This window comes from Miniopterus schreibersii, assembly GCF_964146895.1.
Source record: "Miniopterus schreibersii genome assembly, chromosome: 3".
In the NCBI taxonomy this organism is placed as follows: Eukaryota; Metazoa; Chordata; class Mammalia; order Chiroptera; family Miniopteridae; genus Miniopterus; species Miniopterus schreibersii.
This window is the reverse complement of record NC_138103.1, coordinates 6,571,834-6,599,792: the sequence shown is the minus strand read 5'-3', so window position 1 is coordinate 6,599,792 and position 27,959 is coordinate 6,571,834. Positions and strand designations below refer to the sequence as shown.

Genomic DNA, 27,959 nt, shown 5'->3' with positions numbered 1-27,959 from the left:
GGTTTGGCACACCCTCCGCCATCTTCTTTGTAGTCCCCGCTAACCCCAGCTCCCCATGTGCCCACCGTAGCACCAGTGGCCGCAGGACTACGACTTCCGTCGTTCCCTGCGCGTGTTCGTTCTGGCAAGTGGAGTGGTGAGGAAAGGAGGAGGCAGGGGGCGGGGTTCCTCTGGGAGAAGGAGGGAGTAAGGAGGAGGAGGAGGAGGAAAGGAGGAGGGACGGGAGGAGGAAGAGAGGAGGAAGGAGGAAGGAGCTCAGGAGGGATGAGAGAGGCGGCCAGGGCCCCGGGCCGAAGCTGCGCGGGGCCGGGGGACCAGGGGGGCTGAGGCACCCTGATTGTCCCCTCCCCCTTTCCCTACCTCCTTCCATCCTTTCCTTCCACCCTTCTGCTTGAGGAAGGGGATTTATTCAAATTTTATTTAAATCCCTATCTCTGGAGGGTCGCGCGCTGGGGGGAGGGGGAGAGGGCGGGGGCGTACGCAGGCTGGGGGGGCGGGGCCGAAGCAGCTTCCTTCACCCCCCAGGGTTCGCCAGATAGTGGTAGGGCAGGGGGCCGCAGTCTAGGGGAGGGCCCAGGGGAGGGGGGCAGGTTACAGGGACCCCCCCCTCCCCGGGAACCGGTGGTGGGCGGGGCTTGAACCCCGGAAACGGTGGGGGGGCCCTGGCCGGGCCCTAGACCCCTGGGCAGTGGGGGCCGGGAAGGGGCCAGTTAAAGGGTCGGGGGCGCTGGGGAGGGGTGGGGGCGGGGGAGGGGAGCTGGGACTCGGACCCTGGACTGAGTGGGGCCCGGGCAGAGCTGAGCAACCTGCGCCCGAGGAGCCCCCGGTGGCCTGGGGGGGCTGAGGGACTGAGCCCCCCAGAGCAGGACCTCCCCCTGGAAGGGCCGCGCCGCAGCCCGTGGGAGGGCCTCGCCCCCGGCGCCCCCCATCTCCACTTGCCGCCTTCCCGGCCTCCGCCGGAGGGAGGGGCCGAGCGCCCTCGGGGGGCCGTGGACCCCGGCGTTCTGAGCGTTCCGCGCCCCGCGCCGCCCGGCCCCCCCGCCGTCGATGGCCGCCGACCCGCCGGGAGCTGCCGAGAAGGGAGAGATGGCTCCCGGGACACGTGTGAGGTGGGTTCGTGCGGCTCCTCCTCACCCCCAGACCTGGGCAGCTCCCACTCCCATTCATCCTCAGCCCGGCCTCTCTCTACCTTCCCCGCCCCCAGCCTCACCCTCTCTTTGCTCCAAACTCATCTTCAGCCCTTCATCCTGTTACCTCTCAACCCTGGGGAACTGGCCTTCCTTCCTAGATCCTGCTTCCCCTTGCAGACCCCCATCCCTGCCTGCAGTTGCCGCCCTCCAGGCCCCTCCCCTGGAGCGCTGGAGGGCCCCTTCCCCACTCCCATAGATGGGTCTGGAAGTCCCTGGAAAGGGGGAAGCTGGGGTAAGACTTGGGCCATGAAGAGATCCTCTAGGCCTGTTGGGATCTTGGATTTGGTTTCCATGGGAAGGGTAGCCCAAGGGATTCTAGACAATTAGGGATGGAAAGCAGCCTAGGAAGCTGGGGTTGGGGGACACATGTAGGAGCCCATCCTGTGATCTGTAAACATGTCAGGCTGGATGCTACAGTCCCAGGGAATCCAAGAGGTTGCCCAGGTTGACCCAAGAGATACAAAAGGGTGTCTTAGAGCAGAGGGAGCTCTGTGGGGAGCAAAGGAATTGAGTTCTTGCGGGGAGAAGAGGGACTCTGAAACAGCTTTTCAGGGAGGGTCTCAGATCCCTGGAAGTTAAGCAGCAGAGTGAATCTTTGGGGGTGGGGCAAGAACCCCATTGGATCTGATGAAGATTCCTAGGTTTAGGGTAAGAGAAATTGGGTGGTAATTGTGTGTGAGAGAGGAAGGAGAAAGAAAGGTCTGGAGCTTCCATCCAGTAATCTGTGGGTGTCTTGGAGGTAAATCTGGGGAATTTTAGGTTGGGGAGAGCATAGGGTATAGTACATTTAGATAGCAGGGGAAGAATTGGGACCCCCTAATGTAACGCCACAGACAAGGAGCCCCTGGCTTTCCACAGAGCTTTGATGTGGGGATGTCAGTGGAGAGGCTCATGTCCCGGCGTCCTCCTTGGGCTAGGCAAGGAGGTGCTTGAAGTGTTAGAGGAAGCCAGTTCTCAGGCTCTCAGAGGAGCCAGGTGAGCTGCTTGGGAGAGTAGGGCCTTGAGGGAGTGGTTCCCCCACCTTCTGCAGGAGGGGGTGACCTCCATGTTCCTTGTCTCCCTGGGTAGGCGGGTAGCTCTGGCTGCCTAGAAATGGAGGGAGCTGTCAGGAGTTTCCCAGCTCAGGGCTCCAGAGGGCCCACCTGACCCTGTCACCATTCACCCACAGCCCTCGGCGTTGCTGACGCCCCCAATGTCGTCGAGCAGCCGGGGGCCGGGGGCCGGAGCGCGCCGACGCCGAACCCGCTGCCGTCGCTGCCGGGCCTGTGTGCGAACTGAGTGCGGGGACTGCCACTTCTGCCGAGACATGAAGAAGTTCGGGGGGCCCGGGCGCATGAAGCAGTCGTGCCTGCTCCGGCAGTGCACTGCCGTGAGTTCTGCCCCTGCTTTGGGGCTCTGGGCGCCCTTCCCCAGTTGGCCTAAGTGCCTTTCTGGGGTGGCTGGTGGCTGCTTTCTAGGATATATTGTAGAGTTGCTGTTTGTTCACTAATTCATTCACTGGTTTGTTCAAATGTCCATCCACCCCATTTTTTACCACCTCAGCTCCAAGCTGAGGGCGATGTTACGATATACAGAAGAATCCATCCAACCCAACCTCTACCATCACACTTTTCCCAACTTTCAGAGGCACAGACCAATAGAGAATGTGGCCCCTCTCATCGAACTCCCTAGAGGTGTCTGTGCACAGGGCCCATCCCCAGAGCTAGCCCTGAATAGGTCTTAGCCTTCTGGCCACTTCCTCACCTGCCAGAGCGGTCTTGGATTTGAGGTTGAGCTTACCTTTTGTGTGACCTTGAGCAAATCACTTTGAACCTCGAAAGTACTGTCTCTGCAAAGTGTTTCTTTTACTGACTTGTAAATAGTAGCACGGATATGAACGTGCTGCTACAAGGCACAGCACACAGTAGGTATCTGAGGAACATGAGGTTCTTCTCAGCCGTCTTCATCCTTTTATCTTCCCAGAGCTCCTTCCCCAGAAGCCAGGAGCCTCCAGCAGCATCTTGTGTTCCCCTCCCCATACCACTGCTTCCTTTTTTCCCTCCAGCCAGTCTTTATTGCTTGGTCTCTTCACCCCCCAACCCCTCTCTTCTCTTTGTCCCCCAGCCCTTGCCCACTTTCCTGTTCCTACTTCCCCCTACCTACTTCTTCCTAGAGCCTGTCTCACAACCTTCAGCATCCCTAATATAAGTATTACCACTGTCCTCCCCAAAGTCACATTATCTGAAGGCTGCTCCCTTTTCCCTAGGATCAGCCTTTAGTGTTCCCAGGGGTCTTGCCCAAACCAGGTTCATTGTGAGGTCCAGAGCAACCTTTAGGCTGCCCATTGAGCAAACTCAGAATCATCCCAGGCTGCTGTCTTGTCTCTTCCAGCCTTCTCTGAGTATTATTGTCATATCTGCTTATGGTCCCTCTTCCTCCCAAAGCCAGCTACAATTCCAGGGTCACACAGGCCCTGGATCCAGCTGAACATTCACAACAGTGAGAACAAACTATGTATCGAATGCCCCTCTTGCATTATCTCATTCTTAAAGAGTCCTGCACAGGGAAATTCTTAGCCCCATTTTATAAATGGAGAAACAGAAATGAGATTAAATCAGTTGCTCAAGGTCATACAACCAAAAAAGAAAAAATAAGAAATTCAAGATTGAACCCAGCTTGGCCCATCCAGCAGCTGCTTCACCCAGCAGCTGGCCAAGGTCCCCAGAAAGAAGGATCTTCCCCCTGTTGCTTGCTTTCGGGGTCCCTGATGCCCCCCTCTCCCCCAACAGCCCGTGCTCCCACACACAGCTGTGTGCCTCTTGTGTGGGGAGGCTGGGAAGGAGGACACAGTGGAGGGAGAGGAAGAGAAATTTGGTTTGAGCCTCATGGAGTGCACAATCTGCAACGAGATCGTCCACCCTGGCTGCCTGAAGGTGATGGCCCTGGGGAACCTGGAATCTGGGATGGGGCAGACTGTCAGGGAGCAAGGAGGTTGGGAACACTGCCTCTGGGTTTACTGATACCCTATAGCCATTCCCTGCCCTCTGCCCACAGATGGGGAAGGCTGAGGGTGTCATCAATGCGGAAATTCCTAACTGCTGGGAGTGCCCTCGCTGCACCCAGGAAGGCCGGACCAGCAAGGTAGGGGCAGGACTGGGCTGGGTGCTGGGCTCTTGGTAAGCAGGGGGTTGGGGAACTGTGCAGAATCTCACCCCCAGCATCCATCTCCTCAGGATTCAGGTGAGGGACCAGGCCGCCGCAGGGCTGACAACGGCGAGGAGGGTGCCAGCCTGGGGAGTGGATGGAAGCTGACGGAGGAGCCGCCACTTCCACCCCCCCCACCCAGGCGCAAGGGCCCCCTGCCTGCTGGGCCCCCCCCAGAGGACGTGCCTGGGCCCCCCAAAAGAAAGGAGAGGGAGGCAGGGAATGAGCCCCCCACCCCAAAGAAAAAGGTGAGCCAGGGAGCATGCTCACTAGATTCAGCCCAAGGGAATATGGGAGTAGTAGTCCTGTTCCTTTTTGGGGAGGGTGGGCCTGGGAGGCAGTGCTCCATGGATTCCCTAGGGTTGTTGGGAGATGTAGTTCAGGAGTGCTGGGGCGGGGGAGGATAGGGCACGCTCTGTGTGGAGGAGAGATACAGGTGAGACAGGCAGCTGGCACTGGGTAGTGAAGCTTTGGGAGCCCTGGCTACTTCAGGGATTAGGGAAAGAGCATACTCAAAGCTGCTACAGAGGTAGGAGGAGGGGCTGGAAAAGGCCTGAGGGGGAAGAAAGAGGAGATGAGAGCATGCTCACTGAACCAAGACTCTGCTTAGAAGGTGAGCATGCTCAAGAGTTCTCCTTGAGGTGGGGGCTTCTGGGAATTGTAGTCCAAGAGGAGGGCATGGATCTTAGTTTTGTGGACAATGAGTGGCTAATGGGACTCTCCCTTTCCCTGTGTCTCCCTCTTTCCCTGGTAGGTGAAAGGAGGCCGTGAGAGGCACCTGAAGAAGGTGGGTGGAGACGCCTGCCTCCTCCGAGGATCGGACCCAGGCGGCCCAGGCCTTCTGCCCCCCAGGGTTCTGAATCCAAGCCAGGCTTTCTCGTCCTGCCACCCTGGGCTCCCTCCCGAGAACTGGGAGGTGTGCCGGGGACCTCCTCCCTCCCTCTCCCATCTTTCCTTGCCCCACCCTCCACCCTGGAGACAGAGATCTGTGATTTCCTGCTCACCTTGTCCTGCCCCTGCCCCACTTGGCCTTGATGGGCATCTGGACCCCTGGGAAGAGTGGAGGAGGGGAGAGTGGGTTGGGGTCAGGCCACAGGAGCCCCTGACTTTCAGGAACCCTCAGGATATTATCTGACCCTTTAGTGTCATCTTTGTAAACCTTAAAGGGGAAAGAACTGAGTCCAGATTCCTGCCTGCTGACTCCCTGTGTGGTCTTGGCAGCTTGTCAGCTGCTCTGAGCCTCAGTTTTCTCATCTGAGATACTACCTTCCTTATCTACCTATCCCACTGTTTAAACCTACTGAAAGTAGATGGGCTTTGTAAATTATAAAACTTAACCTAGAATTGAGGAAAATGAGGCCCAGAGAGGTTAAAAGACTTGCCTAAGTTCGCACAGCAAAGCTAGAAATCAGATGTCACTTTGCATGGACACACTAAATGCAGGGATCTGCCTAATTGCATTCAAATCCTACCTCTGCCATTTATCACTTTGGCGCTTAATCTCTGAGCATATTTTCCTCATGTCTAAAAAGAGTGACCCAGGTTGCCACTCCAAGCACTGTGAGGATGTGACAGGTCAGCGAGTATGGGATGTTCTGCCTAGGGACAGGTGACCTTTGTTATTCTCACATCATTGACTAGACACTTGGAATTGTCTAGTCCAATATCCCATGTTGTAGATGATAAGGCAGGGGCTTCCCAAGGCCATGCAGAGAGTTGATAGCCAAGCCAATACTCAAAACTGGATCTCTGTTTTCCATAGCATACTGCTTGTGGAAATTCATGAGCTACTGGAACCTAAAAGGCTTTTAAGTCTTTGAATCAGTGCCTTCATGTGACAGATAAGGAAAGTGAAGTTCAGAGAGGGCCATGGCTTGGCTGATGCTTCACATGGCTCAGATCAGGACTGGAACTCAGGACTGTCCCTTGGGCTGTTCATCCCCTGGTGACTCCTCAAGGGCAGGGGGGAGGGAAAGTGTGTGTCAGACCCTAGAACAGTCTCCTCCTATCTCCCTGCAGAAACCAAAGCCACCTTTGGCCTCTGCTGAGGGCCCAGCAGTGCCATCCCCATCGCCGCAGAGGGAGAAGCTAGAGCGTTTCAAGCGGATGTGCCAGCTGCTAGAGCGGGTGCCTGACACGTCCTCGTCCTCCTCGGACTCAGACTCAGACTCCGACTCATCAGGCACATCCCTGAGTGAGGACGAGGCCCCTGGCGAGGCCCGGAACGGGCGGCGGCCAGCCCGGGGCAGCTCAGGCGAGAAGGAGAACCGTGGGGGGCGACGGGCCGTGCGCCCTGGTAGTGGGGGACCCCTCCTCAGTTGGCCCTTGGGCCCTGCCCCACCACCCCGGCCCCCGCAGCTGGAGCGTCATGTGGTACGGCCCCCACCTCGAAGTCCTGAGCCCGACACACTGCCTTTGGCTGCTGGATCCGACCACCCTCTGCCCCGGGCTGCCTGGCTTCGTGTCTTCCAGCACCTTGGGCCCCGAGAGCTGTGCATTTGCATGCGAGTCTGCCGGACTTGGAGCCGCTGGTGAGTGGCCTGTACAGGCCTAGGTTCTGTTGCTGTCACCCTCCACTTTCTGTGTGACTTGTAACCGGTTCCTTATCCTTTCTCTCTGGTCACTATTCTTGTGTTGATAATACTTCTGTAGTGTGTGCATATGATAGCATGATACTTCTGTATTTATTACGCACGGTCTGCTTTCCATTTTTGAGCTCATTTAACCATAACAACTTTGTGAGGTAGGTAATATTACTCCCCTGTACAGATGAAGCTGAGGTGAAGGTCATGCGGAGAGGAAGCAGTAAAACCAGGAATCTGAACCCAGTCCCTCTTGCTCCTAAAACTTTTCTCTTAATATCATTTATGAGTGGTATGTGCCAAGCATAATGCTTACTGCTTTTTCATCTCATTTGCTTTTCACACTTCCTCTTCTGAGGACAATCTTAACTGTTCCATTTACACATAAGAAAGTTCTTTGCTGAGGTGGCCCCTGCCGTCTCAAAGGCAGCCATACTTGGGCCTCCTGACCCCAGGTAACTTCTTCATGCCCCAGAGCCACCACCAACACCCTCTGCCTGTCTTCCCTCATCTTCCCACTGCTTCCTGAACCTTGTTTATTCAGAAATCTCCCTCATCCTCCCAAACCCCTAGTCTTCCTCCACCCAGTCAAACTCTTGAGACACTCTGTTCCCCTCAAAGCACATAGAGGCCTTCTGCATGTTGATGAGCCGCCTTTCATTTATCCATTTTCATGTTCTGATCAGTTTCTGGGGTGGTGCAGATATTGTGTCTGTTTTATCTTCTTGTTCCCAGCACAGGACAAAGAGCACTGTAGGTGCTCAAGAAGTATTTTATAAAATGAGTAAATTCAGGCTCTTTCTCAGGCACTTACTGTGGACCAGGCATCCTGTTGGCCACTTTGCAAATGTTAGCTGGTTTGTTCCTCATAGTAGCAGCCCTGTGAGGGAATGAGGGACATCTGAAGTCACAGTGCAAGTTAGTGGCTAAATTCAAACTCCAGTCCTTTTCCTTTGGATTCTGGGTGCTAGTTCATGCCAGCTGGTCCCCGAGAGGCCGTAGAGCTAAGAGGATGGGAGTGCAGGCTCTGCAGGTAAATGCCTGGGGCTCAGTCTTACTCTTTCCTTATTCTTCCTCTGGAGCCGTATGCCATTGGGCTAGTTTCCTAACTTCTCGTGGCCTCGTTTTCTGTTAAACCAGTAGAACCAAAGCATTTATTTCATAGTTGTTGTTTTTTATTGAACTTATTGGGGTGACATTGGTTAATAAAATTATATAGGTTTCAGGGATGCAATTCTATAATACATCATCTGTATACTTCATGGTGTTTTTGTAAGCTAATACACCTGAAGAACTGAGGACAGTAGTTGGGAAATAGAAACTATTCAATGCCTTTACCATAATCATTACTATTCATTCAGTTGTAAGTAATTACTGAAAGCACAAACTTTCACATCCTCAGAACATAGATCTGTGTCCTGGAAGAGCTCCCAGTCAGCCTGCAACATAGAAGCAAATAGTTACAGCAATTGCTGGGGATTACCACCCCTGCCTCATGTAATAGTTGAGGAAATGTTTGCTGAGGCCTCTTCAAGGCCAGCTCTGTGCTTGGCACATGGGATCCAGAACTGAGGAGGATTTTATTTCTGCATCAAGGAGAGGTGTGACCAGAAATAGAGAGAGGCTGGACTGCCCAGTGGTTTCTAGCTTGGGTCCTGGAGTCTGGTCCTTATGCCTTTCATCAGCTGTGACTCTGGTACTTCCTGGATTATGGCCATGGTTGGACAGCTATACCTATCAAGGCCTCAGTGTTCTCATCTATTATTTGGGGTTCATATTAATACCTTGGGATTAAATGAGATGGTTCTTGTAAAGTACTTAGCATAGTTCCTGAATGATTCTAAACACTCAATAAAATGGTGGTTTTCTATGAGAAGAGCGAGGGTAGGGCAGTGCAGGGGCCTGTGGGGGTGGGGCACAGTGGGAACAGTCAGAAGGCTCTGTCAGGCCTGGGGGCAAAAGCAGGGGCAGTGGGGATGGAGAGAAGGAACTCAGGTGGAGAACCTTTAAAGAAGCAGAATAGTTTGGATTTGGTGATTAAGTGGCTATGGGGCAGCAGGGTGACTCTCAACTGAGTTTCTGGCCCATGAGTCTAAGTGGGCAACAGTGCCATTCCTCACACTCGGGAGTACCAAAGAAAGAGAAGCAAGTTCTAGGGGAAAGTGAAGCACACAAATTTGGCATGTTTGGTCTGAAAAGTTTGTGGGCCAGTTGGGAGCTAGCAGGAAAACAGCTGGATGTGCAAGTCTGAGTCTCAAGAGAAAGATCCAAGTTTAGAAACTAGGGACATAGCAGTGAACAAACAAGTGGGAGAGCAGACAGTTGCAGGTTTTCCTGCCTGGTGGCTTCTGTCTTTTGGAACTAGAAGGTGAAGTGATCTACCAAGAGAAAGGTCCAAACTTGGGAGTTTTTAATCTATAGGTATCAGTTTCAAGGAAGATAACAGAAGACAGAATGTCAGTATTTGTGAGTTAGAGAAAGAGCAGCCAGAACCTTGGGGGAAGTCAAGGGGGGAAGTGTGTTGTTCTAAGGGAGGTTGAGGAAGGAGTGAATGGTAAACAGTGTTGGATGTTGGCAAAAGGTCATGGGAGATCAAGGACCAGAGTGGCGGTTGGATTTTGCTACAAGGAGGCCTTGGTATCCTTGGCTGTGCTAAAAGGGGTGGGAGGACCAAAGCCAGGTCACATCGGGTCAAGGACATCAGCTTCAAGACAGGGACTTGATCTGTTTGTTTGTTGGTGTACCCTGGTTTCTAAGATGGCACCTGGCATACAGTAGGTACTAAGAAAATACTTGTTGAATGAATAACAGTGAGGAAATCAGGATGGAGTGTAGAAAGAGATGAGAGAGAAATTTGTATAGTTGGGAGAGCAGGAAGTTGCAGACTTTCCTCTCTAGTGGCTTCTATCTTCTTAGAACTGGGAGGCGAAGTGATCTACCAAGAGGGGAAGCCCTGACTGGGTAGTTCACTTGGGTAGAGTGTCATTCCGATATGCCAAGGTTGTGGGTTTGATCCCTGGTCAGGGCACATACAGGAAGCAACCAGTGAATGCGTAAATAAGTGGAACAACAAATTGATGTTTCTCTCATCAATTTTTAAAAAAGAGGGGAGAGAAGGCGGGCAGAAGAAGTGTGGAGGAGTTGTTGAGTTGCAGGGAAGAGGGTTGGGACTTTGGAGGACATGGGCAGAGAGGGTGGCAAGGAAGGGACTAGAACACAGGGTCAAGGCCAGTTGGGCTTGGGAGTAAAGGCTTAGTGATGGACACATTGGAACACGAGGCATCAGGGAGCCCAGGGAGCTCAGAGGGAAGAACTGGTTTTGGCTGGAGACCAGGAGGCTGTTGAGCTCCTTATAGGTAGCAGTTTGGGCTGCTCCATCTCTGTGTCCCCAGAGGGGCTCTGCAAGAGGGAGGTTTAGGACTAGAATTTAGGATTTTGGAGGTGGGCTTAGCAGGGGGACGACTCAGTCAGGTTGACTGGAGTTAACGGTAAGTGAGTGGGTTAGAGAACTTGAACTTCAAGCCCTGACCCCCCTGGATGATGGCATGCCTTGACCTCTTAAGAGTTCTTCCTGCTTTTTGCCTTAGTGTTATTCCCCAGCATAGAAAGAACCCATCCACAGCTCTTCCCTGTTGCCCTCACAATGAGCTAGTCTTATTGGACATTCGGACATGAACAGTGCCCCAGTGACGACACTAAACACTTCCCCTGTACTATCCCCTTTGTTTTTGCAGCAAACCTTTGAATTAAGTGCTGCATTTAATCCCTTTTATGGCTTGGAGAATGGCCCAGAGATGGCAAGTGACTTGTCTAAGGCCACTCAAAGCACGGAGGTGACAGAGCTGGGATTTAGATACTCATACCCTTCACCTCTGGACTCTGTGGCTACAGCAATCCAGCCTAGCATGCTAGCCCTCTTTTTAAAAATAATTTTTTTTAATTCTATTTATTTTAATTTTCACCTAAGGATATTTTTTAATTGGTTTTAGAGAAAGAGGAAGGGAGGAGGGAAGAGAGAGAGAAACATCAATCAGCTGCCTCCCACAGGCACCCCAACCAGGGATCGAACCCACCACCCTTTGGTTCATGGGACAACGCTCCAACCAACTGAGCCACACCGACCAGGGCCATTCTAGTCCTTCTTGACATGTCACTCCTACCCTAGGCTGCCTCTGCATCCTCAACCTATGCCTATTCCCCACTCACCAGAGTTCAGGCATTCATCCAGACCAACTTGATTTAAGCCCTGGCTCTGCTACCATTTAGTAGCTGTGATACCTTGAACAACTTTCTTAACGTCTCTGAGCCTTACTGTTCTTTAAAAAGGAGATGATAACAGTATTTACCTGCTAGGGCTGTTGTGAGGTTAAATGTTTAATGCATAGAACTGTAGCTGGCACATAGCAGACCCTCGATAAACACTAGTTCTTAGTGCTGTAGTCATCATCGTTGTCATTCTCATTATTATGAGATGATGAATTGCCCTTTGTTCATGCTGCCTGAGCTTCTCAGCACTGTTTTCTCCTTCCGTGTCCTGGACCTGGATACCAGTTCTTCCCCGTCTGGAGTGTACACCCTCTTCCTCTCCTCCTCTCTCTGGAGTAATGACTGCTGTCCTTAAAAGTCTCATCAGGCATTGTCTCCCTGGGGGCTCCCCTGTCAAAGTCCTTTCATTGACTCTTATCATGTTTTTTATTGCTTCAGTTTCTGTGGATTGACTGTTTCCCCCATTTTCTGACTGCTTTGTGCCCAGTGGAGGCTGGACACTTAGTATCAGTAGGACCCTTAGTGACTGCTGTCTGCTACTCTGAGGTTCAAACCCAGTGACCTGGTCATGCAAGGGCAAAGGGATGGATAGCTCCAGCCAAGAAAAGTCAGGGGAAACTTCCTGGAAGAGGAGGCATTGGAGCTGAGCCTTTAAGGATCTGGGTTGGTTGGCATTTCCAGAACAACATGTGCCAAAGTGTGTTGGCACCAGACAGCCTTGTGTGTCTATAGGCAGGCAGATGGTTTGGCCTGGCTCTTGTGGAATATGATACAGAGCAAATGGGGCCTGTGCCTGCCTCCAGGGGGAACGGTTCCCTTCTAGCCATGGAAGATCCAGGAGGTGGTCGCAGTTGAGCTGGGACTTGATTGGGTCAGAGTGGGCAGAGAGAGGTTTTGGATGGAGCAGAAAGAAAAAAGGGGCAGGACCTAGGGACAGAAGCTGTGTTGAGGGTGAGGTTTTTGTTTTGTTTTTTTCCTTTTTAGAATTGGAGAGATTTGCGAATGTTAGTGGTTGAGTGGATGGAACCAGGAGAGGAAGAGGCTAGAATGCCAGGAGAGGGGGGAAATGGTAGGAGGCGATTAGTGGGACAGAGAGGTGGAGTTGTTGGGATTGAATCCTTAATGTCTGTGCCTCCACCATTCCCTAAGATGTCACCCAGGAGCTCTGGAGTATGCCTGGCAGTTTTAAGTGGTACAAAAATGGCTTAATTATTTTATTTTGAAAACGAGGTCTCTCCATTGTGTGCTATTGTATCTTTAACACCTTTCTTATACTCATCTCCCTGTTTAACAAAAAATAGTCTTTAGGTGGTAGCCCAAGGCTACAGCAACACCTGACTAGAATTTAAGAACCCTGGTCTGTTTTTATTGCATTTATTTCTGTGGTTAACACATTTATGTGAAACATTACTGGTTTTAAGTGCATATAGGGGATCAATTTCAAGATAAAACTCATGTTCTATAGATAAGTGGATAGCAAATGACTGGGGTTGAAGAAAAAGCCCTTCAGAATTGGGGGGCCAGGGGGAGGTTCAGCTTCCTGGGCCCCCCCCCCCTGCTGCTTCTGACACAGTTCATCCAGCCCAGTGGGAAATTCCTGACATGCCTTCAAGAACTACTGCATTAAGAAGAGTTTTCAGAGGGAGTCTCAAGGAACTTTAGTGTACCACAAAGTATTAATAGATAACCTTGGGAGAGGCAGAAGGGTTCCCTGATAAAATAAGTTTGGGAAGCCCTTCTCCGGTTCACCTCATGTTGGATTAGTCAAGGCTCTCAGAAATGCTGGGATCAGGAACCAGTTCCACCTTTGTTCAGACCTCAGTCATCTTTGTAGCATCAGCACCTTGGACCTGCCAGGTCTTCCATGAACATTCCATGACTGGGTGAATAAATGAAAAGCTGTACATGAAGTATGTTATGGGGGTGCTCAATGGAAGCTTGGCCCCATTCCAACAAATGCATGACAGATAACTTACTGTGCACCTGGCACAGTGCTGGGTACTGGGGAAACCAAAGGGAAAAAGCCAGATCTGCCCTTGTGGATCCTACGTTGTAGTTCAAGGGGCACAATAGTCAAACCAAGAGAGCAAATAGGGCTGTAAGTCAAGCCTTGGGCAGCTGGCCATCAGGATGAGGCAGATGTGGATCAAGGGCAGAAATTGGTAGAGGCAATGAGATATGCCCACAAGCCAACAATATAATTAGTGAGAGTCCAAGGTGGGGTTTGGGAATGCTGTTAGATCCCTTTGGTGTTACAACAAATACAGCATATAGGGTATTCGTGTGTGTCTTAAGCTGTAAGGTACGAAAACCAGAATGGCCTCACTTGATCTTACAGTAGGCCCATGGGGCAGGCCAGTAAGGATCATTGTCTTCATTTTCTAAACTAGGTATCTGAGGCTCAAGGAAAAGAATGGACTTTCCCAGGGTCTTGCATCTAGTTTAGTGGCTTGAGCCCCAAACTCAGTGCTCTTGGCCTGGGTCCTGGAGCTTCCTGTCCCTGCCTGCTTTCTGTATCCATCAGGAGAAAACCAGTGAACCATTGAGTGTGGGGAGGGTGTGGGCTTCCTGAGAGCTGAGGGCTGTCTACCCCCTTGTGGCTGTCAGGTGCTATGACAAGCGTCTGTGGCCTCGCATGGACCTGAGCCGGCGGAAGTCACTTACTCCTCCCATGCTTAGTGGTGTGGTTCGTCGCCAGCCCCGAGCCCTGGACCTCAGCTGGACAGGTGTCTCCAAGAAGCAACTCATGTGGCTTCTGAACCGACTGCAAGGTATGGCAAGGTGGTGAGGTTGGATAGAGTCACTTGTGGGATAGACCCGGCACAGAGCCCTCCTAGCACCAGCTTCCTAACTTTCCCCAGGCCTGCAGGAACTGGTGCTGTCTGGCTGCTCCTGGCTCTCTGTCTCTGCCCTGGGCTCAGCCCCACTGCCGGCCCTGCGGCTCCTGGACCTGCGCTGGATTGAGGATGTTAAAGACTCCCAGCTCCGCGAGCTGCTGCTGCCTCCACCAGACACCAAACCAGGTGCAGCCTCTGTTGGCTCATTTGTAGAATGGGTGGGCAAGGTGGGGCTCTGAGGCTTCCAGGGTCTCTTCTGACTCGTGCTAGATGTTAAAGGATTTGAAGAAAGGATAGAACACTTGAGTGTGAATAGGAAGGCCCTGCTTGGCCATCGTTCGTTCATTCACTCACCTGTAGTGTGTTGGGCCGTGTGATGGGAGTGGAAGGAACCGGATGAAGAGGATGCGGTCCCTGCCCTCCAGGGGGAGATAACTATGGGGTGGAGCCCAATATAGGACTGGAGGAGGCCACTGAATTCTGGGAGAAGCCAGGGGTAGGAGCGAAGTCCCTGGGTATGGCGGGCTATACTGGAGAGCCTCCTCCAAAGGGAGCCGTGGCTATTGCCATGGAAGAGTGTGGGCCCTCTGTGGCCAGTTCGGTTTGTCAAGTGGAGCCAGAAATAGGTGTTTTTCTGTGACATATCCCGTTTTTTTAATGATGGAAATGAATTCAGATTCTTTTAAAATTCTTGTGTGGATCCAGTAAAAATATGGCTGAGCAATGGATTTGGTCCTTAGACTCCCTTGCTGTACAGTAAAAAGATAAGGATTTTCCGGAGGGAAAAGAGCAGAAAGAAGGAGCCAGCTGACTTGGAAGATTGCATGGAGGTGGTGGTATCATCTGCCCAATCAGACCATCCACCTCTTCACTGTGGGTCAGGCCCAGGTACCCTGCCAAGTAAAGTCAGCTTTTATTGTTGAACATATTCTGGGCCTGGGCCTGTGTAGGACCCTGAAGACCTCAGACTGAATGAGCCCCATTTCTTACCCTGGTGGAACCCCAGTCATGCAGAAGAGAGAGACTCAGAAATAGAAGATTATATTACATGATATGGTATGATAAGAGCTGTGGTGAGGGTGAGAGAGCAATGCAAGAAGTCCCCCTTAAAAGGAGCTATTTGAACTGAGTCCTGAAAGAGACAGGGTTTTTCTAGGGAGTGTGAGGCAAAATAAGTAGTTTTGTGGGGCAGGAGGCCAGTATTGACTGAGGAGGATGCTGGGAGCTCAGGCTGGTCAGGTGACCTTGGGGGTCATATGAAGTGTAGGGTAGGGGCACTGAGGCCTGGGGGCTCCTTGTCTAGCCAAGAGGTGGGATGCTTACAGTAGCATCCTCTCTGGCTCACACCAGTCTGTTCTTTACACCGAAGTCAGGGGAGCCATGCAGAAAGACAAATGTAGCCAATTCACTTCTGTGCTATAAACTCTTTTTTGTTGCTTCTCTTTTGTGTTCTTTGGTTAAAGACCAATATTTTACTATAGTCACTAAAGCCTGGCATCATGTGGTTCCTGCTCACCTATGTGATCCGTGCATCTTAGCCACCTAAACCTCCTTGCCAAGTTCCTTCCAGCCCTAGGGCTTTTGCCCACTCTTCTTTGCCTAGAGTGTTATGTCATCCTTCATCTAACACCTAATCACCCTTCAGGCTACAACTTAAATGCCACTTCCTCTTAGAAGCCCTCCATGATTCTCTCTCCCATTGAGACCAGAGTCCCTCTTCAACTTTGAGAGCAGTCCCCTGCGAGCATATCAGTGTACCGTTGTGAAATGATTTGATTTGATTAAAATCTGTTTCCTCTCACTAGGTTCTTAAGCTCCGTGAGGGCAAGGACTATCTGCTTGCCCCAGCGTCTTCCTTTCGTAGCTCTTTCATGGCTCCCTTCTTCCCACCCTCCTCCACTGCACCCCTTCACAGCATCCTTGGAAAAGGAGTAGAGAAGCAACTAGGATCCTTTGCATTTTCTGGATGAGGAACCAGAGGCCCAGAGGGGTTGAGTGCTGCAAGTCACACAGGCAAAGCCAAACCAGAGCACTCACCCATTGCCCACTTTTACTGGAACTGGACTGAGCCAGGAAGATTTGGGCACATGTAAGGGTTGGGCATTAGGAACAGTGTGTTCCATGAGGTGAGAAAGTGCTGGTTGGCTGGCAGACTGACCCTGTCTCCTCCCTGAATTCACCTGAGTTTAAGCCTCTGTCAGGAGCTTGCAAAGATGAACCATCCGGGCCCTCCAAGCCTATTGTGCATGTTGAACTCTGCACCTACCTTTCTGATCTTGGCTCCCTGGTTTGTACAGTGTTTCTGGAGCAAAATGTAAAGTTGTGCTTCTTGCTTTTGCCCCTGCTATTTTCTGCCTGGCATACTCTTCTCCAACCTCTCCCCAGGGTTGGTCCTTGATGGCCCAGCTTAAATGCTGCCACCTAGGTGAAACCCTCACTGATGCCCCCTTTTCCAAGGCCAGGGTGCCCTCTTTCCTCTGCTTTCTTCTAATGGCTCCAGTTGTAGCCCAAGGTTGAGGGAATCTATAGATGTATTCCCTCTCCAGGCTCTCAGCTCCTCAAATGAAAAAAAGGAGGGGGTGGAATTCAGAGCTTGCCAAATCAGGTACCCATGAAGGTGGCCTGGCAGGTAGCAAGTGATGGGCTTGGTGCAGGACATTAGGAAGTAGCCTCTAGCAACCCAGCTCCAGCCAATTGTCAGGTGAAAGGGGTAGCCCAGTGATGCCAGATCTTACGATTTTCAAGGAAAAGCTTAATATCTAAATTTCTACATAAAAATGTCCTTTTGGTAGGCTTAGTCACTGAGAAAATGTTTACATTATGCAGACTCCAAAAAACACTTGTGTAGGCCAGGTTCATGAGTTTGTGGCATCTGATCTAGTTTAGGGGCTAGGCTGGTGCCTGGGAGGCATATAGCGCTGTGGTGCTTGGACTTGGAATCACCAGGCCTGCTGTCCTAGCTTTGTTACTTCATAGTCATGTGACCTTGAGCAGATTGCTTAATGATTTGACCCTCCATTTTCTCATCTGTAAACAGGAATGATAATCAAAGAGCTTGTCTCCCAAGGCTGTGGTTCTTCAAGCATGGTCTCCGGACCAGCAGCTTCAACATCACTGGAGAACTTGCTAGGAAAATAAACTCTGAGGCCCCAACTTAGAGTACCTAAACTCTGGGGGCAGGGCCAGCAATCCTTTTTAACCAGCCTTCCAGGGGACATAGTTTGAGAGCCACTGGCCTAGGGGCAGACAGCCACTTAGCCTGTCTGGCCCACAGTGAGTGCTCAGTGGCTGCTGGTGCACCATAGGCATTTAGTTTTTGTAAAAAACAAACAAACTGCAATGCCAGGAATGTGGTAGATTCAATAAAAGGGAAGCAGACCCATGTGCTTTTGATGCAGAGATGAGTAGTGTAAGCTCATGTACCCTGGAGATAGGGGAAGAGGAGGCCTCTGAGCTCAGACCTGAAGGCCAGGGACACTGGCCAGCCAGAAGAGGGATGTTATCCCACTTGTGTTTGAGAATGGCTTTCTTTGGATTCCAGGAAAAAGAAGAGAGACTAGAGTGAATGAGGAGGCTGGGGTAGGAGGTGAAGTAAGAGTGGTATAGACTCAGAGTGGTGACAGGGGGAATGGAGAGAAAGGGATCCAGTTGGTGACTTTACTAATCATGGAAGGAGAGGAAAGTGGGAGAGCAGCCTGGAATGGCTGTCCTGTTAGGGATGTCATTTGTTGGACGAGTAACTATATATTGAGCACCTATGTCCCAGTTGTTGGGGATAAAAATATATGTGTCTGATGGTGGGAAAGGGGGGGAAAAAATAAAGGGGTAGCGACTTTGTGGAATGTTAGTTTCAAATGGAGTAATCATGGCAGGCCTCACTGAGGAAGCAGTGTGAACAATGAACAGATGAGATGAGGTCAGGTATGTGAGTATTTGGGACAAGAGCAAGCCAGGCAGAATGCACCAGCCGAGGCTCACATATAGTGGGAGCAGATTTAGCGGGTGGTGAGTAATATGAATATGGGAACATAGCTGGTCAGGATGCCTAGGTACAGGGATGGAAGCAGAGGGGAATGCTGACCTCTTATTTGCCTGCCCAGGGCAAACGGAGAGCCGAGGGCGGCTGCAGGGGGTAGCAGAGCTGCGTTTGGCAGGCCTGGAGCTGACAGATGCCTCCCTGCGGCTCCTGTTGCGCCATGCGCCCCAGCTGAGTGCCCTGGATCTGAGCCATTGCGCCCATGTTGGGGATCCCAGCGTTCATCTCCTCACGGCCCCCACCTCCCCACTCCGAGAGACCCTGGTACACCTCAATCTCGCTGGTAAGCATGGTCCCGTCTGTCCATCATTCTAGCCTGTTGGTTCCCACGACCAGTGCCTACTCCCTACTCATTTTCCTGGTGTTGGCTACCATTGCCCCATCCCCAGGTTGCCACCGCCTCACTGACCATTGCCTTCCGCTGTTCCGCCGCTGCCCTCGCCTACGCCGCCTAGACCTGCGCTCCTGCCGCCAGCTCTCACCTGAAGCTTGTGCCCGGCTGGCAGCTGCTGGGCCCCCTGGCCCCTTCCGCTGCCCAGAGGAGAAGCTGCTTCTCAAGGACAGCTAGTTGGGTGCCTCCCACCCTCCCCCAGGACTCATCAGGAGCCTGGACTTCGGGCCTTCATTTCACTCCTGCCAGGAGGCCAGGTTACCCACCTCATAACTTGGGATTCCTGAATTTTCTGACGGGATTCCTGCCCAGGGACTTGAGCCAGCCTCCCCACTCTCTACCCCCTGCACTGATATTTCTGGGGGTCTCTTTCCCATCCCCTCCCCCTTTCACTTGCTTCATTGTCCATCCCCTGGGGGGAGTGGGTCAGAGGTACTGGGGGTTGCTGAGCCAAAGGGATGGTGGGAGGGGGGTAAGGTGCAAGTTTGAGGGAGGGAGAATGGGGAAAATGTATCTGCATACAGGATACTGGGAGCCAGGGGCTGCGGGAGGTGGAGGATGGGCTGGGGGAGGGGGGCAGAAAGCAGACCACCAAGGGTGCAGGGAACAGACCAGATACTTGGAGTTGGGAGGGAGGGGCAAAAAGGGAAACCAGAGGAGCTATTGGGAGTCCAGGTGTCAGAGGTGGGGGTACTCGGGGAACCAGGGAAAGCCAGGGCTAAGTGAGGGATGGGAGGCAAGAGCAGGTGTGGGGGCAGTAGCACTCCCTCAGGGGGGTCACTCCTCCCCTTTCTCCCCAGCTTCAGTTCCTTCCCCCAACCCTGACTCCTTGAAAGTCACTGACAATGGCAGCTATTGCGAGGAGTGGGGGCCAGCTGGCCTATCTGCTGTTCAGCGTGGCCCAGGGGAGTGGTGAGGGGTACCCCAGCCCCCTACCTGCCTCCCCGCTCAATACTTGAACATTCATCTGTACTGAAGTGTTACTTGAACCTGGGGAATCTCGGACCTGGGGGAGCTGGAGTGTGAGGGGCCGGACCGTTTGGACTGAGACTGGTCCGGTGGGTGCCCAGTTTGGACTGCGTCACCACCAGGCTCCTTCTTGCTTTACTGTATTGAGCAGTTCTACCCCTCCTGACCTGAAGCGGGGCGGGGTGGGGTGGGGTGGGGTGCCTGCCCAGTGATGGGGAAGATGGGACACTTCCAGTTTGGCTCTTCCCACTCATCGTCATGGAAACTTGTATCCCATTTGCCCAGGGAACTGCCACTCCTGGTTGCCATGGAAATAGCAGCCAATGGACATATCCCAAAGCCAGGGCTAAGGCTGTCGTAATGGCCCCACTTGGTTGCCATGGGAACTTAGTAACACTCTTGGCCCGCCCCTGCCCCTTCCTCCAGTGCGGGGGTGGGGCTTGGGGGGCCAGGGCCCGCCCCTCAGCCCAGGCCTCCGGGGTAGCTGGGTTGTACCAAGTAGGGGAGGGGGGAATTTATCCACATACCTCAGGTAACAGGGAGGTGCACGGGTGGGGGGAGGGACTGGGCGGACCAAAGGTCGACGGGAGGGGCTCCTGGGGTTCGCGAAAGGCTTGAGGTTGGGGCCGCTTGGGGGAGGGGGAAGAGGCAGCCCGGCGGGGGACAAGTGGGGGACCCAGCCGGGCTGGGCCCCGGGTCTGTACAATACGGTTTGCTATAAAACTCAAAATCTTCCAGCTGGGGCCACTGAGTTTTTGTGTCTGTTTGCGGCGTTCGGGGGGTGGGGGGGCCTAGGCCAGGGAGGACCTGAGTGCTTACCCTTTGGTGCTCTCAGAGGCAGGGCTGTTTGGATGGATCTGGGAGCCTTGGATCTCCTCGGCTTCCCAGAACTGAGTTTGCAAGGCCCCCTATGGCAGGTGGGCTCACCTTTCCCCAGTTTACAATTTAAGTACGGTATTGGAGATCTGGACATCTGGGTGTGTCCGAGTGTACTTGGAGCGGTCCAGGGTCCAGGAACTCCCAGCCACTGGCTGGGGGTGGTGGTTAACGTCAGAGGAGCTAGGGCGCCTGCATGACATTCTAGGTGGACTGGTGTTGCAGGGGTCCCTTGAGATCTCTGCGGACGCCCCCGGGCTCCACCCCATCATGTGGCCGCCGCGGCTCCGCCTCTGCCCCAGTTCCTGTTTCGGCCTCTGCTGTCCCGCTTCGGCCCCTAGGGCTCCCCGCAGACGCCTGCTCTTCCTGCTCAGTCCCAACTGCCTCTTCCTGGGCGCCAGCGGCCCACATCTCTTCTTACCCCCCAGGGGGATGGGGCCTCCCCCCAGCCTGGACAGACCCTCTTGGACTTCCCAAGGCTACTCGGCCCCGCCCTGACTGCCCGGCCCCCCTGGTACTGCGGTGCCCCAGGATGAAGGGCGGCCAGGGGGACGCGGGCGAACAGGCCCCGCTGAACCCGGAGGCCGAGTGCCCCGCGGCTTCGGCCACATACCGAGAGTTCGTGCACCGTGGCTACTTGGACCTCATGGGGGCCAGTCAGCACTCGCTGCGGGCGCTCAGCTGGCGCCGCCTCTACCTCAGCCGGGCCAAGCTCAAAGCCTCCAGCCGCACGTCTGCCCTGCTCTCGGGCTTCGCCATGGTGAGGGGTCCACAGCGCGGGGGTGAGGCGCGGGGTCGTGGGCAAAGTAAACGGGTACCCAAGGGAGGAAGGGCAAAGGAAAGGGAAAAACTGGGTTTTAAGAGGTAAAAGGGAAACAAGTTCCCAAGGGAGAACACAAATCCCTTTTTAAGGGGTTTGTGTGTGTGCGTGTGAACAGACCCCTGGCATAAACTGGGCGCTAAAAACGTCATGGGCAGCACAAATCATGTCATGGGGGTAGACAAACCACCAAAGGGGATATATATGCAAGGATGGGGCAAAGAGCATAATCCAGGCAGGAGTGATTACTAGACTCCGTGAGAGGTTCAAAGGCAAATCAGAGCTGGGGAGGGGCTGTGTAAACGGGGATGGTGGGGGGGGGGGTGGAGGGGAGTGGTGTTAGAGAAAATTAAAAAAGGGTGGTCACCCAACTGAAGGTGGGCCCATCCGAGGAGGGCCCCTAGTGCCCAGCAGGTACAAACGGTGCTTAGTATAGCTCAGGAAGCCTTAAGAGAGGAAGTCTATGGGGAAATAAGCTGATTAGGAAGCTGATAACATGATTCCTGAGCTGATAAACTGGGGGTGTGGGAAGATGGTATCAGCTAACGGTCCCAGGTCCCAACGGAGGTCTCATCACCTCATCAGAAGCAAGACTGAGGGAGGTTCCATGGTGAGGAGTCAGCAGACACAAGTCCTGGCTTTTTCCTGCTTGCGGCCAGCTGTGTGACCCTGGGCAGGCCTCCACCACTTTGCAGGTCAGTGGGGAATTATGAGATCAGGGAGGGTGCGCCCTCTGTAGCCTGCCAAGTACCTTCCCCAAGATGAGCTGATTCTTGTCATCAAACCCTAGGTCCAAGCATGTTAGAACAAGACACACATCAGAGATGACTCAGACTACCTGTTAATTGGACAGGCAGGGAAACCAAGGCCCAGAATGGAGTAGTGGCTCTGCCAAGAGCATTCAGCAGATGAAAGGTATAGAATGAACTAGGACCCAGAGCCACTGGGCTGTTAGGCCTGGGTTTGCCCAGCACCATGACAGGAAGAAGGAGAAAGTGGCTGACAGGAGTGAGGTGGGGGGGAGCCTAGGACCCTGTTCTCGAGGGTAAATTGAGATGGGGATAGAAGGATCAGAGTACTAGGGGATTTGGGTTAGTCCCTACCCCTCTCGGTGCCACAGCCTCTGTATTTGAAGTGATCAGAGGGAAAGTCTATCCCTAAGGGTCATCCTAAGTCTATGGTTTTTTATGTGAGGGCCCACGATCCATAGGCCAGCCCACCCTGACATGGAGTCAACTAGGAACAGGGAGTTAGCTCTCCTTCACCTATACAGAATAGAGAGGGAGGTCCCCTGCCCCCATCCACCCCATGGTTCAGTCTGGCCTGCTGCTGGACTTGCATGTTGCTGGGGTGCTAGGGTGACAGCTTAAAGGCCAGGATCATCTCTGCAGGATCAAAAGGCCAGATGAGTAGGTTCTGGGGGCAGGACTGGCTCCACTCGTGCCAGGGGAAAACAAGGCTGGGTCAGGCTATGGGAGAAAGCGGGAATAGGCCTGGCCCAGATGCCTTGTCCGTGGAAAATACCTGCTAACACCCTTCATGGCCCAGTTTCCCAAAATACTCATCCTTGTCTTTCTACCACCACTCTCCAGGCTCTGCACCTTCTTCCTTCCCTCAGCCCCGGAGCAATCTAATGAGTCCTGCAAGAACTATTGGGGAAAGATCCAGATTCTGGAATTCAGGTGGCCTGAGTTAAAATAACATACAAATAGTATTGAACTGTCATTAAGTACCAGGCACTGTGCTTAGGGCTTTTATGTGCATCATCTACTATCCTATGAAGTAAGTGCCACTACTATGGCCATTTTATGGATGAGAAAACAGGATCAGAGATGTTAAGACACCTGCCCAGAGTCCCACAACAAGTAAGTGACAGGATTTGAACTTTGGCAGTCTGGCTCTAGAGTCCAAATTTATACAAACCTAGAACAGGATCATCAACTCAAATGTTTGCAAAGGCCAGGCAGGTAATATGGCAGCCAAGTTGGTTTTGTGGGGACTGTAGTTATAGAGACCCCATAACCTGTTCAAAGACAGCAGCTATATGACAACTATAGCTGATAGTTGTCATGCAAGAATGTGGGCGTGGTGTGTAACCAGATCCTCCAAATTTTCAAGAGGATCTGGAAACTAGGATATTTATATGAAATCTCTTGAGTTTCAAAAGTTGGCAACTTAATTCTTTAAGAAACACACTGTTTGAGCCAAGCAAAACATGTCTGCAAGCTAGCTTGGGTTCACGGTGTGCCAGTTTGCAAACTCTGGCCTTGGACTTTAGTGTTAACTCTAATAATAAAAGCAAACACTTAGTGCTTACTATGTGCCTTGCACTATTCTTATCACTTGATATATATTATCTCATTCAATTATTACAACTTTATAAAGCAGGTAGGTGCTATTATCAATCCCCATTTTCCAGATGAGGAAATCGAGGCACAGAGAAACTAAAGCACTTGCTCAAGACTACACAGCTTATAGACCTGAGAATGAACCCAGGCAGCCCAGCTCCAGAATCTTTTTAACCCCTATGTTATAACAAGGTAAGATTGTCAGAAACATGTCACCCAGCCATTTCGATAGCTAGAATGGGAAACTAAGGCCTAGAAGAGGACAGAGCCTTCCCAAGGCTGCCCATTCATGCACTCGAGAAAGACTTTTTTAATCTTCACCCGAGGATTTTTCTTTATCCTCACTTGAGGATATTTTTTCCATTGCTTTTCAGAGAGAGTGGAAGTGAGAGAGAGAGAAAGAAACATCAATTGGTTGCCCCTCGCATGTACCCCGACCAAGACCAGGGATCGAACCTGCAACCGAGGCACGTGCCCTTGACTGGAATCGAACCTGAGGCCCTTCAGTCCGCGGGCCGACGCTCTAACCACTGAGCAAAACCACCTAGGGCCCAAGGATATGTTTTCACTGACTTTTAGAGAAAGAGGAAGATGAGGGAGAAAAACATAGATGTGAGAGAGAAACAGCTGCCTGTATGCACCCCAACTGGAGATCGAACCCTCAACCTAGGTGTGCCCTGATGGGGAATCGAACCCACAACCTTATGGTGTATGGGATGACACTCAAACCAATTGAGCCCCCGGCCAGGGCAAGACTGAGAGTCTTTCTTTCTGCCAGGCACTGTTCTAGGTCCTAAGGACACATCAGTGATGTATGCCAACAGACAAAAACCCTGCTACTGTTCAGGAGGTTATGGGCACTCAATCCATTCCCTCTTGTCCCCGCAGGTGGCCATGGTGGAAGTACAACTGGAGAACAACCACGAATATCCACCAGGCCTGCTGGTGGCCTTTAGTGCCTGCACCACCGTACTAGTGGCTGTGCACCTATTTGCACTCATGGTCTCCACGTGTCTGCTGCCCCACATTGAAGCTGTTAGCAACATCCACAACCTCAACTCTGTCCACCAGTCTCCACACCAGCGACTCCACCGCTACGTGGAGCTGGCCTGGGGCTTCTCCACTGCCTTAGGCACCTTCCTCTTCCTTGCTGAAGTTGTCCTTGTTGGCTGGGTCAAGTTTGTGCCCATTGGGGCCCCCTTGGGCACATCAGCCCCCATGGTACCTGCCTCCCAGGTGCCTGGGACTGTACCACCAGTGGCCACCTCCCTGAGTCCAGCTTCTAAGCCACCCTCTGCTTCTATAGCCCCTCCTCAGACTCAGCCATCTGAGGCCTGCCCACCCCAGCAAGCATGTGGTGGTAGTGGGGTCCGTGGACCAGGATGGCAAGCGGCCATGGCCTCCACAGCAATCATGGTACCTGTGGGCCTTGTGTTTGTGGCCTTTGCCCTGCATTTCTACCGCTCCTTGGTGGCACACAAAACAGACCGCCACAAGCAGGAGTTAGAGGAGCTTAGTCGCCTGCAGGGGGAGCTGCAGGCTGTGTGATGCTGGTGTTAGCCACCAGTTAGGAGCACTGCCTTCTTCAGGGGTCAGCCAGAGGCCCCTGCTCTACAGACCACTGTTCCCTGACCCTGCCTGGAGGCCTCACTTCCTGTGTCCACTCTTAGGTAGAGACCAGATTCCTGGCCTCAGGGTCCTTTGGGCTGGGCCTTGGGGCAGCTCCCATATTCCCAGGGATTCTCCCTGTCAGCCTGTCCTATGGGTTTTGTAAGTTCTGATCTACACCTGGGCTGGGAGGAGCAGGGGAGGAAGTGGAAGGTCCTCAGTCCAAGGTTCATACAGTAGGTGGAAGAGAGGCAGGGAGACCCTGGTCAGACCTTTGGTGCTGACCCTTAGCCACTTGCCCCTATACAGGATGTGGAGGTCAGGTTACACGCCCACCCAACTGCCCCAGAAGGCAGCCAGCCCTTGCTTTTTGTTTGTTTGTTTTTTTGTTAATCCTCATGAGAGGATATTTTTTCCATTGCTTTTTAGAGAGAGTGAAAGTGAGGAAGGGAGGGACAGAGAGAGAAAGAAACATCAATGTGAGAGAGACACATTAATTGGTTGCCTCTAGCATGGGCCCCAGCCAGGCCAGGGATGAACCTGCAACCCAGGTATGTGCTCTTGACGGGGAATCAAACCCTCAACCCTATGGAGTGAAGGCTGATACTCTAACCACTGAGAAGCACCGGGGTCCTTGCTTTATTTTTGTAGAATCTATTTTATGGTTGGCATTTATTGGGAAGCTTTTCCCCATCCCCAGGTTTTGATGGATTTCACACTCTTGTTTTAGTTGCTATAGGGAGGGATTTGGGTGTTTCTGCCCCAGGCATAGGTCCAGCCTTTCCTAGAAGGACCCTTCCTATTTTTGGAGGTTCAAGTGCCTGTCCAACTTCCCCAGACCTACACTTAATGCTTCTATATCTGGTTTTCACTTTTCTGTGCCAGTCTTGGGGGTCTTTGGAGACTGAGGGCCTGTGCACCCAGCTTGACTCCCTAGCAAGGAGTAGGTTTCAAGGGAAAAGGTCCAGTCCTAACCCTTGGAATACAGAGCTATTCTGACACTGAATTTTTGAAGCACCTTGTTTGTATAATAAATTGTGTTTCACAGATGTGCCTGTGGCTGTGAATGGGGTGGAGGGGAGGCTTCCTTGGGATGAGGTGACTTGTTCCTAAGAAACCAGTAGAGGCAAGTGTACCTGGGGGCTGGGCAAGGCTATGGGTGAGTAGGTTCCAAGTGTGACCTTCTGACACTGATGGAGGCCAGTAGCTTCTGAATGTGGATACTGAGTTACTACAAGGTAAAAGGCTTTTGCACTCTTGTTCCTGAGCTTAGGGTCTCTCTCTTCCATTGAGGGTTTAGTAGGGGCTTTTTGTAGGTTATTTCATTTAACACACACAACCACCTAAAGAGACAAGTCTTTCTCATTTCCATTTTCAAGGTAAGGGATCTGAAGCCAAGAAGGCTGAGGAGCTTGCCTAGAACCACACAGCTAGTCATTGAAAACCTGGATTACCTTTACCATCACATGAGGAATCTCTGTTTGACTTGAGAAAAGGAGCCAATACCTTTCAACTGGGACAAGAGAAAGGAATATGATTTCATCACCCATGCTTCCAAGTAAATTCATTTTTTCAACTTCATTTTCCTCAAAAATTTAAAGGGTCCCAATCCTCTCTCTTCTATTATAGTGTGAGATCTTGAACAAGTATCCCTTTTCTCTTTTCCTATTACTTAAAATGGTAAATTTGCAAAAACCAGGCTTCAAGGGCCTTTCCTGTGCTTTTCTGATGCCTACACTAATCCTGTGTGACAGGAATTAATAGGTATTTCAGAGTAAGAATCTGAAGCTTTGAGAGGTCAATGACTTGCCCAAAGTCATACAGGGAGAGCTGTAGATAGAGAAGTCTGGAACCTAGGGCATCCTCAGCTCAGGCGGAGGGGCCTCCTGGGGATGCCATTACCTAGAGACCAGAATACTCTGCGTCCAGGACAGAGAGAAAGGGTGCCCAGCCTCTGGCGACCATAGTCCCAGGATCCCAGGTGTAAGCCTGGGCTGGTGCTGCCCTCGAGCGGCGGGACCGCGTAAGTATAGCCTACCCCTCCCATTCCCGCAGAAAACGGCGGGCACTGGGACCATGATGCCTGGATAATCGACCAGCAACCAGTCCACCCTAGTTCCTATAAAGCCTCGTTTATTTTTTACAGCACCCACTCAAGGGTCTTTAAGCCCCACCAGGTTTATCACAAAACTTTAAGACAGCCTTCAGATTTAATCACTAATGGTGGCGGAGTACCAGCAAATGCAGAACCCTCTGGGGGTCTCAGTCTGCCCATCTGTCAAGTGGACATCTTAAGCAGTCAGTGGCCCAAAAGGGATAACGGGAGAAAAACGCTCCCTGCATTATGTGCGGCGCCAGGCAAACGGCCTGAGTCACCATTGTTGTTTGTATTTTTCCATCTCACGGGCGCCCCTCCCAGCCCGCCCGGGTTTCGGTGGGTCCTACAGGAAGCGGCCCCGCGACGCCAGGCTCCGCACGCTCTGGCCACGCCCTCTGCGCACGGCGCCTTGGCTCCGCCCACAGGAGGATTCGCAGATTCGCTAGGCCGGCTCCTCGGAATTACTCAGGCCTCCATGCTCAGCTGAAAATTGTCATCGGACTCCGAGGAGCTTTGGGCCATAGCCATTTTCCTCGGGTCGGAACTGGGCAATGCCCTAAATTGTACTAGTAAGAAAATCCAGAAAAGTGGCTGACTTTGCCAACAGGGCTTGGCTAACCAGGCATTCTTTTCTTGACTCCACCAAGGCGGGTAAAGGGAGGCAACAGCTGGGGCCTGGAATTGTGGCGAATCTGCAGCCTCTTAGACGTTTGGCCGCGCAAGAAAGGGGCAGGCAAGAGGAGCAAAGGAGCCCG

The 27,959-nt window shown here is 52.5% G+C and overlaps 2 protein-coding genes across 4 annotated transcripts; both read left to right on the top strand.

Annotated features, from left to right (window-relative positions):
* Positions 1-750: 750 nt before the first annotated feature.
* FBXL19 (F-box and leucine rich repeat protein 19) lies at positions 751-20,192 on the top strand. 2 transcript variants are annotated; one of them, XM_081133716.1, is made up of 11 exons: positions 751-1,109; positions 2,359-2,559; positions 3,959-4,102; positions 4,224-4,310; positions 4,403-4,621; positions 5,128-5,160; positions 6,393-6,904; positions 13,829-13,992; positions 14,083-14,244; positions 18,159-18,377; positions 18,484-20,192. In XM_081133716.1, the coding sequence occupies exons 2-11, from the start codon at positions 2,383-2,385 to the stop codon at positions 18,660-18,662; spliced, it is 1,896 nt and encodes a 631-aa protein (XP_080989842.1). In that variant the 5' UTR covers positions 751-1,109; positions 2,359-2,382; the 3' UTR covers positions 18,663-20,192. The 2 variants fall into 2 exon arrangements, with proteins under 2 accessions (XP_080989842.1, XP_080989841.1); XM_081133715.1 differs by having other exon boundaries at positions 5,128-5,289.
* A 461-nt stretch (positions 20,193-20,653) lies between these two features.
* ORAI3 (ORAI calcium release-activated calcium modulator 3) lies at positions 20,654-26,154 on the top strand. Of its 2 annotated transcripts, none has more exons than XM_081133717.1 (2): positions 20,654-21,090; positions 24,387-26,154. In XM_081133717.1, exons 1-2 carry the CDS (start codon positions 20,863-20,865, stop codon positions 25,044-25,046), a joined length of 888 nt encoding a protein of 295 aa, XP_080989843.1. In that variant the 5' UTR covers positions 20,654-20,862; the 3' UTR covers positions 25,047-26,154. The 2 variants fall into 2 exon arrangements, with proteins under 2 accessions (XP_080989843.1, XP_080989844.1); XM_081133718.1 differs by lacking the exon at positions 20,654-21,090 and adding an exon at positions 22,851-23,015 and having other exon boundaries at positions 24,387-26,148.
* The last annotated feature ends 1,805 nt before the right edge of the window (positions 26,155-27,959 follow it).

Coding starts and splice junctions, on each gene's coding strand:
- ORAI3 (XM_081133717.1), top strand. CDS start 20,863: ATGAAGGGCGGCCAGGGGGACGCGGGCGAACAGGCCCCGCTGAACCCG. Junction 21,091..24,386: donor TGCTCTCGGGCTTCGCCATG/GTGAGGGGTCCA, acceptor TTGTCCCCGCAG/GTGGCCATGGTGGAAGTACA.
- FBXL19 (XM_081133715.1), top strand. CDS start 2,383: ATGTCGTCGAGCAGCCGGGGGCCGGGGGCCGGAGCGCGCCGACGCCGA. Junction 4,103..4,223: donor TCCACCCTGGCTGCCTGAAG/GTGATGGCCCTG, acceptor CTCTGCCCACAG/ATGGGGAAGGCTGAGGGTGT. Junction 13,993..14,082: donor GCTTCTGAACCGACTGCAAG/GTATGGCAAGGT, acceptor AACTTTCCCCAG/GCCTGCAGGAACTGGTGCTG.